Source organism: Olea europaea, chromosome 16 (assembly GCF_002742605.1).
Source record: "Olea europaea var. sylvestris chromosome 16, O_europaea_v1, whole genome shotgun sequence".
Classification (NCBI taxonomy): domain Eukaryota; kingdom Viridiplantae; phylum Streptophyta; class Magnoliopsida; order Lamiales; family Oleaceae; genus Olea; species Olea europaea.
This window is the reverse complement of record NC_036252.1, coordinates 15446810-15457293: the sequence shown is the minus strand read 5'-3', so window position 1 is coordinate 15457293 and position 10484 is coordinate 15446810. Positions and strand designations below refer to the sequence as shown.

General features: G+C 34.3%; 1 protein-coding gene across 1 annotated transcript; it reads right to left on the bottom strand.

The window, feature by feature from the left end:
• Positions 1 to 2180: 2180 nt before the first annotated feature.
• LOC111412247 (CBL-interacting serine/threonine-protein kinase 23-like) lies at positions 2181 to 6629 on the bottom strand. Its single transcript, XM_023043096.1, has 15 exons — positions 5992 to 6629; positions 5758 to 5820; positions 5361 to 5432; positions 5160 to 5267; positions 4990 to 5070; positions 4827 to 4880; positions 4606 to 4731; positions 4377 to 4466; positions 4045 to 4164; positions 3786 to 3914; positions 3574 to 3690; positions 3245 to 3301; positions 3043 to 3117; positions 2592 to 2670; positions 2181 to 2433 (listed from the first exon to the last, which is right to left on the bottom strand). Exons 1-15 carry the CDS (start codon positions 6169 to 6171, stop codon positions 2417 to 2419), a joined length of 1368 nt encoding a protein of 455 aa, XP_022898864.1. The 5' UTR covers positions 6172 to 6629; the 3' UTR covers positions 2181 to 2416.
• Positions 6630 to 10484: the final 3855 nt, after the last annotated feature.

Sequence of the window (10484 nt, the reverse complement as noted above, 5' to 3'; positions counted from 1 at the left end):
AGAGCTACACTTTCCGGAGGCGGTCCAGAGATGTGAAGAAGGCGCTGTGTTTCTTCTTGGTGAAAGATGGAGTAAACCTTCACTAGAGAAGGAAGTGGGTCCATCGCTAAGACTTGAGTCCGTAGAGCAGCAAAGGAGTCATGTAAACCAGTTAGAAACTGGAAAACACGTTCAGCAGATTGTGAGGCTTTAAGGTCCTTTAGTGTACCACATGAACATGATGGAGGAGGAGATAAGGCTTCGAGTTCATCCCAAAGAGACTTGATTCAGTGATAGTATTCAGTAATGGTGGAGCCATCTTGTTGGAGAGTGGAGAGATCTCGTCGGAGACGGAATAGATGAGGATTGTTACTTTGAGAAAAACGCCCTTCAAGATTTGTCCAAATAGCACGGGGCTGTCATAATAAACCAAGCTGCCGTGGAGAGATTTGTTAATGCTGTTGAGGATCCAGGAGAACACCATGTCATTGCACCTATCCCACAGTTGAGATTTGGAAAGGGAGATGGTTGGTTTGGTGAGTGAACTGTCCACAAAGACAAGTTTATTTTTGCCATTGAGGGCTTTCTTCATGGAGCGACGCCAAGTGTGATAATTTTCAGCAGTTAGTAAGGTGAAGACAAGCAGGGAGCCTGGGTGATTTGAGGAGTGTAAGAAATATGGAGAAGATACATCACCAATGAGTTGAGCTATGGTAGGGAGGGTAGCAAAAACTTCATGAGGATTATTGACTAGAGGGTTGTTGGAATTGTTAGACATGGTGGATCAAAAAAAGAAGGGAGATGGCACTGACAAAGAATCACAAGGCTCTGATACCATGTAAAGTGATAAAGAATTGAATTTTCTGTATTAATTATGTAATGTACAGCCACCTATTTATACAAGCATAATGGCAGACTCTATGGAAAGAAAGATATGTAGCCTGATTATTTGCAATACGCAACCTGATTATGTGCAGTAGCCTAATTATGTGCAATTTTCTATACAAATTAAATGTCTAATGGAAGTGAATATACAGTTCATAATTTGACAGTAAATACACGGATCTTTGACAGTCCAAGAGAACTATAGATGGGAAATAATTTGATTGTGTAAAGTTGAATTATTCTGGTGTGCTCCAAGACCTGTCTTTCATTATTCTGGTGTGCTCCTGGTCTAGAATTATGGGAAATAATTTGATTGTGTAAAGTTGAATTTTTTAACTTCTGAGCTCTTCTTGCTTGTTTTTGTTTCTCAGTCATGGGTTCATTTCCTTCCACTGCGAAGGCTGGGTCCAAAGTACAGTGCAGACATCCCGGGGCGGACCCAGACAATTTGAATTGTGGGGTTAAAAATGAATTTTTTTTAACAACGTATCATTAACGAAAATAAGACTATATGCTACTACAATAGGATTTGGGTTTGGACTTTTTGGACAGGAAAATTAATTGGGTTGACTCACTACTTTGAAAGAAAATTACATTTTAAGCAAGTAAAAAAAGAAAAGAAAAGAAAAATCCAAAAATCTGTAAGGTCATTTAACCCCACATGACCTCATGTGGGTCTGCCCCTGCAGACATCGGCCTGCACCAAGCTTAAGGTGGGTCTGCCCCTGGGACCACACTCGAACAACCGATACCGAGAAATATCAAAGACGATCGCGTCGGCTCCAAATTTTTGTTCTACGCAACTACAAGGTCGGCAGTGGCCGTCTTTCCAACAAACTGTACGTGTTTGGTGTGTTTTGTGTGTGCATCATTGGCGCCTCGTAGGACCTAGAGGACGAGGGAGTGGGTCGCGTGGAGAGGACATAAGAGAATTACGTGTGAATTATTTATGGGGGCAAGATGTGTGGGGTCCAAACAAGGAAATATAGCCGTTGTGGAAGGTTGTTTTTTCTCTTTCATTTTTTGGTGCTTTGTTTTACTTACGGCATGTAGTTTAATGTAAAAATACATTTTAGAATTGTAAATTGATCAAAAATGTGTATGATTGAAAAATAAGGAAATTTTTTTGATTGACATGTAATATTATTTTAATAAAAAATATGTCGTTAAAAAGCAAAATCGAGAGAAAAATACATTTCGAAAAAATGGATACTAAACAGGCCTTAAAAGCAACTAAAACTTCCCTTTTTGTTGGGGACCTCAAGTACAATTAAAATGTGGTCGAGAATGCTGAAATTTACTTTAACCAATAAGTAATTACAAATTTGAAAGGCCCAAATAGGACCTTCCTGAGCACCAAAAGATATATTTCAAAGATGCATCCAATTTTATATGGGAAATCATTCAGGGGTAAACAACACAATATCAGTCTAATTCACAGTGAACCTTTAAATTCAACAGAGTACATATCACTTCATAAAACAAAGGGATGAAGTATTTCATGATACAAATTGAACAATTATTTAAAACTTCTACGAGTTCTAGGCCCGGATCAAGATGCCGCGGTACCTGCACCAAAAAAAAAAAAAAAAAAAAAAAATTAAAGCAAACAATATAATTTTTAACAACTAAATTTAAGGTCAACAACGTTAATTATAACTACTCATCTTGTTCATCTTATACTACAAATTACATTTCTCTGAATTCATCAACATCCACATACTCACCATTGTTCACTTCATCTTTAGCTTCATCACCATATGTCCAAACAATATCTTTCAATCCAATCGAGAGGTTCTTGTAGAACTGCATTTGAAGAATAAACGACATGAACTAACAATATTTTCCTTTTCAGGGTCACTCGATCTTTGGACTTTTCGTTTTCATTTTTTAGTAGACGATTTTATCATAAACGGTATTGTCCATCACCCCTCTCTCTATATTAGGGGTAACTTCTATAACAAAGTCATGAAATTCAGTTTCGCACATCCTAACATTAAATTACTCATATCTCCAAGTACATGGTTTATCTTCTAAAAGGTCCTCTAGCCGTAAAACATAATTCTGTTTGATCCTCATTATCTAAAAACTCATTTTTAACCTCACATACAATATAATATTTTGTATATATATCCTAAACTTTTTCCTAGTTGCCCGCAGTAAAGTTCAATGCAATACCTTGTGAAATTCCAAGGTATCTCCTCCGGCCTTACGGAGCTCGACCATATGAAGTGAAGGAGCCACCTCTAGGATCTGCAATAAGAATTTAATTGAAAACCCATTCAGAACCTTATTATGAACAATCTAGAGAATAAGAGGCTCTTGGTCTCAAGGATGGAGGAGGTAGGGCTTGCCGAAAAGAGCTTCTTAGACATCATACCTCCGTTGCAACTGATAGATGACCTTTACGTCCCAACTTTTCCCCTAGAAGTTTCAACTGAGAAAGATGACCAAGAAAATAATTTAGAAGTGGTAAACTTGAATATAATCTGATAATTACAAAAAATAACTTCCTCTGAAATAAGCTTTCTTTCTAATATAATACCACATTATACCTCACTACTTAGAAACAAACGCATAAGCTATTGTCTATACTAAGAACTAAGTAATGCTCTCTCAAAGTAAAAAAGAAGTGTTTCTACAAATAACATTTTAAGGTTCGAATGAGAGAGAATCATGGGTGAAGGTAATGAAAAGTTTATAAATTACCTTGTAATTATTTTTCTTCACATCGAACCCCAAAGGCAACACAGTTTGTTCAATTTTTGAGATAATCTCATTTGCAGGACATTTGGATGTGAATCTCGTTTCTCGCTTAACAGGCCCCTATAGTCAAATAAATGGAAGACATCTTATTGAGATTGTGAAGATTAAAAGATTATTAAACTCTTATACAAAGTCCGATTTTAAGGTGAACATACCATTTGCTTTTCAAAGAGAGAACTCAGATTGAGACCCTGGGATTTAGAGATAAGCTCAAAGGCATTCATAGTCACTGGCGTGGCAGCTGGCTTTTCCTCCCTCCTCTCCACAACAAGGCTTGGACAGTCCTGGAAGCAACTAAAAATAATCAAATTACATTCAAGTACTAATTTTTAAAAAATAAAAAATGAAAAAATCAATGGTGCATTGATCGGAAAGATCTTTAGAATATAGATAACCGGGCACAAGAATACTAACGGTAGATTCACTAAAGATGGCATTCACATCATCAAGACTAACATCCTCTTGTTCAAAAATAGGTGCCTGATATCCTTTCTTGAACCAATCATTCTCAAGAACCTCAGAAATTGTGATGCGCTGTTTCAAACGACAAAACCAAGAAGGGCTTCAAAAGTTATATTTACACGAGAAAAATATCATCAATTTTATTGTAGGTGCCGTAAGACAATACCCTTTTTCAATCACAAAAGTAAAATTCCTTTCTTTTTATCAGTGGCATCATGGTAGTGGTGGTTTGGGGTTGGGGGTGCATATATATGATAAGCAGCACAAAAGAAAAGTGAGTATACTGTTGATGGGTTGGGATCCAGAATTCTTTTGATCAATTTCTTCGCACCAGAGGAAAACCACGGAGCACATGAAAACTCGGCTTTATTTATCTGCCATGAAGAAATCAAAATTAGGGATTGTCACAGACAAATCCCACAATTGTCATGCTTTAATATAGATCTTTTTTTCTGTTTCTTAATGAAGAACACAGTGCACGTTTATTGAAGTAAAAGCTTAATGAAGAGTAACCTTTTTGTATAATGCACTGAGGTTCGACTCTTCAAAAGGCAAATAACCAGCCATAAGGACAAATAGGATAACACCACATGACCAGAGATCTGCCTTAGCTCCATCATAACCCTTATTGTTGATCACCTAAATGATTAGAGAACCAAAAAGAATGAGAATGAGAAAAGTTATGCACAAGTTAGAAATCATACGAAGTTTCTCCTAAAATGCTAATTGCATACCTCAGGAGCGACATAATTTGGCGTTCCACATGATGTGTGAAGTAACCCATCTTCCTATACAACCAAATAAAGAAATTGGTCGTCAATTATCTCAATCGTCTTATTTTGGTAAATAAACGAATCCTAAATTATGGTTAAAAAACATGTCTGCCATCATACTAACCCGGACTTGCTGAGATACAGCACTCAATCCGAAATCTAAAACTTTAAGAACTCCCTTGGCATCCATTAATAAATTCTCAGGCTAAAAAATCATGAAAAAGAAATTATAAACATATGCGATCATATACCAAAAATATCCTTGCCGGGAACTAATGAAAGTAACATTGTCACCTTAAGGTCCCTATGGTAAACGCCCCTGCTATGGCAGTAATCTACTGCATTAATTAGCTGCTGAAAATATTTTCTTGCTTCATCTTCTTTCAGCCTCCCTCTGCTAGCCTGGCCATAAGAAAACAAAAGAAGTTCAAATTTTGTAGAAATTACGTTCTATCTAATTGTATCATCATCCAATTGCAACAACCGTGAACTCACAATTTTGTCGAAGAGTTCGCCTCCCGTTACGAATTCCATAACAATATATATCTTCGTTTTGCTGGCCATAACCTACAATACAGAATCTTCAAGTGCTCAATAAAATATTAAAGATGGCAGTTGTTATATCAAGTGCATATGAAAATCACAACTCTCCAGTCTCAACAAATAATAGTATATATCTTATTGCTGGACCTGATCTCCTGCCCACTTTCGGCACGAGTTATAATGCCCACTGCGGGTGTGGCAACATGTGCTGCCATGTCAGCAATGAAGATATGACTAGGCAAGACCACATGTTGCCATACACCATAGTAGCCATTATAACTTCTACCCCGAGATCAAAACCGATCTTATTGCTCCGTTGAAATATCATGTAAACTAGTTAACTACCAACCTCGTACATGCGGATGACATTTGGGTGCCTGATTAATTTCATGGTTGAGATTTCACGTTTAATCTACAATAAAAAGGGCAAAAAAAGATGATAAATCAGAAAAGTCGTAGTAGTGCAGAAGCAAGAAAAAGTAAAGAACACCTGCTAGTCGATGTGATGAACTCCAAATACCAGTTCCAATAATCACTTTAGCTAATCAGATCAAAATGAAATACTCAAATCAAAATGTTTTACCTGGCTGATCATCTTGTGTTTGAGAACCTTTTCTTTATCAAGAATCTTGATAGCCACATCCTCACCTGTTGTTACGTTTCTCGCAAATTTTACCTTTGCAAACGTTCCTTCCCCGAGCGTTCTCCCCAGTTCATACCGCCCCACTCTCGTCCTCCCAATTCCACCCCCTCGCGATGCCATAACCCTATCTATCTACAAGAAATTTCCAATACAAATCCCATCCATTTTCTGCTAGCCTTTTTCCCTGTGTCCCTTCCACTCTTTACGCTAAAAACTCTCCCTTTCTAGGTTTTCTTGTTTGGGAAGATTCTGTTCTAAAGCCTCTTCTTCTTGCAAGGCTGCCACACCTGGGATTTCAGCACCTTCATCTTTCCTGTTTGCTTTGTTCGTAAAAATAAGGAGAAGTCACGGAATTCAGATCAGAAATTTTCGAAAATTGAGACGAAAGAAACTGACACAGAGGCCATCAATAATGGTTTAAGAAAATAAACGGAATTCCGGGCTTTAAATGGAAATTATTCGATATGCAGAATCCTGGAATTTTCTTAATTTTCTTTACGTATTCTTTCTGGAATTGTGGGATCGGATTTTCTATGCGAGGAAACTTCAAGATGTCCGAAAATTAATGAGATTTCAAGCAGTAAAATTTTGATTAATACACTATTCATTATAAAGGTAAGATTATGCAATTGGTCGGATTCGGTGATCCCCACAAAAAAGTCAATTTTCACGGTTTACACACGATTTGGTCGGTTTTGGCAGGTATGGACCGTATGTTCCACATGGTCAAGGAAGGAAAAGTAACATCACAAATCAAAGTTGTATTTATTTTTGGTAAATTCCTTCACCGATCCAAATCTTTCATAGGCAAGTCAGACACGCCCCTAACTTTTTATTTCTTACACTTATATCTCCAATTTTTTAATATTGAGTATTGATTTCCCACCTGCTAGAAAATATCTATTTAATCGTTAAATGTCCATGCAAACATGAATTGTGCCTTACTAAATGGTAAAATTATCTAAAAAAGATGGATATCCTTCTGCCTAAGGGTAATTATATCTGTCCCATGATTTTTATTTGATGTACCATATTTTAATTGTAATAAAGGTTATTATTATTTGTTAATTTTTGCATTGTTATCGTCTCTAAATTTATTCAATTGAAATACATCATATTCTTCCACTCCCTCCATCTATAATTTTCTCTAAATTTATTAATTAATAAAAATAGTTAGTAACATTCTTTTCTTGAATTTTGATTTGATATGCAGCTCAAAACATGTTAGTTAAAATGAGGGGGGGAAAAAAGATTTGTTGTGCAATTTAGCCCCCGTTTGGTACCCATTTTTTTTAAAATGTATTTTTCTCTCTCTTCTTTTCAACCACATATTCTTTATTAAAATAATATTACACGTAAATCAAATTTTCTTCTTATTTTTCAACCACACACTTCTCATTAAGTTATTATTCTAAAATGCATTTTTAAATAAAAATGGCTCTCAAATGCCCTCTTATTTTTCTGGGAATATATTGCACTCAAATTTTCAAACTTTCGAAGGTTGTGATGACAAAGTCCTGAACCTTAATTTCTAGCACTTGGAGTTTCAAATCTTTTATTTTTTTATTTTGGGTTTTTTTAATGAAAAAGTAAAATGACAATTTTACCCTTAGATTTATTCAAAACAAATGACCTTGATTTTTCCACGTCAAAAGTGCAACAACCAGGGAAAATCCCCGTGACAATTTTCGTGAGCCAATCATCAATGTTTTCATAACATGGACACCCTTCTTGTAACTATAGAAAAGCCCTAAGCACAACTCCTAGCTGGAATCTTAAAAGCTCTATTTAATGGGAATTAAAATTAGAGTTTTAATAGATTTATATAAAAATTGATAAAATGTGTGGTTGAAAAGTTATGGATCTCATGAAATGAATGGTTAAAATTAATTGTTAATTTTGATTTAAATTAAAATCTTGATTTTAATCACTAGGTCCTATAATACACAAGATGAAAGAAATTTTAAATCTTCATTACCCCACTTGACAAGATACTTGAATAGAACACAACTCACACATAGACACGGTAATAGACGTAGACATTTTAAGTTAGGAGGTGCAATTAAACATGTAAAAAAGTTGTTAACAACATAAATAATTCCAAACTCATTTCAAATAAATTTAACTCAATGAAAACAAACTATGCCCTTATTTGAGCTCCATTATTTGGTAAAAATAGATTTTGGAATAGCGAGTTTTGGAGAATTTGTGGTCGAAAAATAGGAAAAATTTTAGGTTTACGTGTAAAATTATTTTATTGTGAGAAGAAAAATGTATTTATTGAAATATGGAGCTCAAATTAGGGCTTAAATGTAATCCAAACTCGTTTTTCCCTATCTTTTGAATTTTGGTTAAAGAAAGTAATAATTCGAAATCATAAGTTACTCACGTCGGCTACTAGTTACCTTTCAATTTGAAAAAGCAAAATTACTTAAGTTGTCTAACTTTTTTTTGTTTCTTTTTCCTGTTTATTTACTGGTCCGTAACACAGATCAAATTTTTAGTGAATACGTAACAGAGCTATTTAAAGTTTGAATTAAAGCATTGAATAAGTTATGTAGAGCAGATGAGTAAAATTTTTCCTTTTATAAATGGGTAGAAAAAGTGGTCTTTTTAAGAATTGTAGGTATGCTTTATAGATTTGCAACCAGGTGTGGTTCTCCAATAGATTGTCTTGCAATAATAAGCTAAGCCAAGGATTCTCTAAGTAAGAAACCTTTAGCCTCTAGCATAATCTTCGCTTGGATTTGAAAGAATTTAATGGGATGCAAGAGAATAAAAACCAAAGAAAATATACATCTAGATTCTCTAGAATTTTCGATGAAACCAACATTTTGATAAGTGGTGTTACATTATACAATATTAGACAAATGAATGCTTATTTCAGTTGTTTGTGGGTATTTTTAAAATGTATTTTTAAGTTAGATGTGACTCTATATAATAATTGACAAGTTTATATTTGGCTAAATTATAAAAGTTACTTAACAAGTGGATCTCTTGAAAAATAGGTCCCAACTTACATTTTTTAACGAGTGACTTCTAAGTTTATAAGACAAGAAATGGTGGAGTACTTAAGAAATGAAATTACTAATTAAGTTTATGAAACTTCATCATTAATCTCCATTTCTCCCCAAGAAATAAACAATTGTCAAAGGAAAAAAAATGTCCCACCCCCTTTCCACCCGTGCTTAGATAGACATGTATAAACTAGTTAGAGTTGAAAGTGCAATAAATAGACACACATATATTAGTTAGAGTTGAAAGTGTATTGTACGTTATTCTGAAATATTTTATAAATGTTGTTGGCATAGACAAAATATGGAAGAAAATAAAATTTAGGATAGAAATTTAAGAGAAGAAAATTGTACTATCAAAATTCAACATCTATGATTCAAATTTTTGTGATGATGAAATACTACAAATGCACATTCTTTTTATACAACATTTGCTACATAAAAATTTAAACATCCATTAAAATTTCTAGATATATGAGTAGAAATACATTCATCCATAATAATTCTAGATTTATTAAATCAAGATTCATCAAGTCAAGATTTATTGAATTTAGATTAATATGAGTATTAATTAATTGAGAATTAATAGCATGAAATTCATAAAGGATCAAGGACTTTATAGTATTTATTATATATTCAAAAACGAATAGTGAAGTATTATTAAAATAACTGAATTTATAGCAGTGCTAGAATCTTCGAAAAAATGATTATCACTTGCTATGATATTTAATATATTATAGATAGTATTTATTACACACTGAAACATGAAAAATAAAGTATTATTGAAATAATAGAATTGTAGTATGGTCACAATCATTCAAAAAATTATTATCACTTGATGTGATATTTAACATATTATTATTATTATTATTATTTTATTTAATCAAGGTGGAGCCTTCGACGACTATTCCTTGGGTCTGTGATCCGACCCCTCTTCACATAGATCAATTAAACCGCGGGATGTGCCTCCTACTGACCAGGGTCCAAGCGTCTCTCCAACTGAACTGCCAAAGTGCCTAGTGAGCCAACTTACGTTGCGCCTTGCCTTCCAAGACGTTCCTGCCTTTCAAGATAAATCATGCCTTCCAGTATATGCCTTGCCTTCCAAGAGCCCCACGAATCGAACCCACGATTTCTGAACTGTCAGCCTTGAGAGAACTCTTCCTTTGCTAGTGTAGAAGTATCCCGAGGGGCGATATTTAACATAGTATAGATTATAGATATGTGTATCTATATTGTATGTATAGTACTGTAAACAATAGCTCCATTTGATTTCTTACAAATCGTACTAAAAGCTCTAAATCCATTTGATTTATTGGAAATCTGCATTTTTGCCACAAGTAGAATCAATTATTTAGAGGACTTTGCTACTTGTAAGGGTTTTTTTTTTTTTTTTTTTTTTTTTTTTTTTTTTTTTTA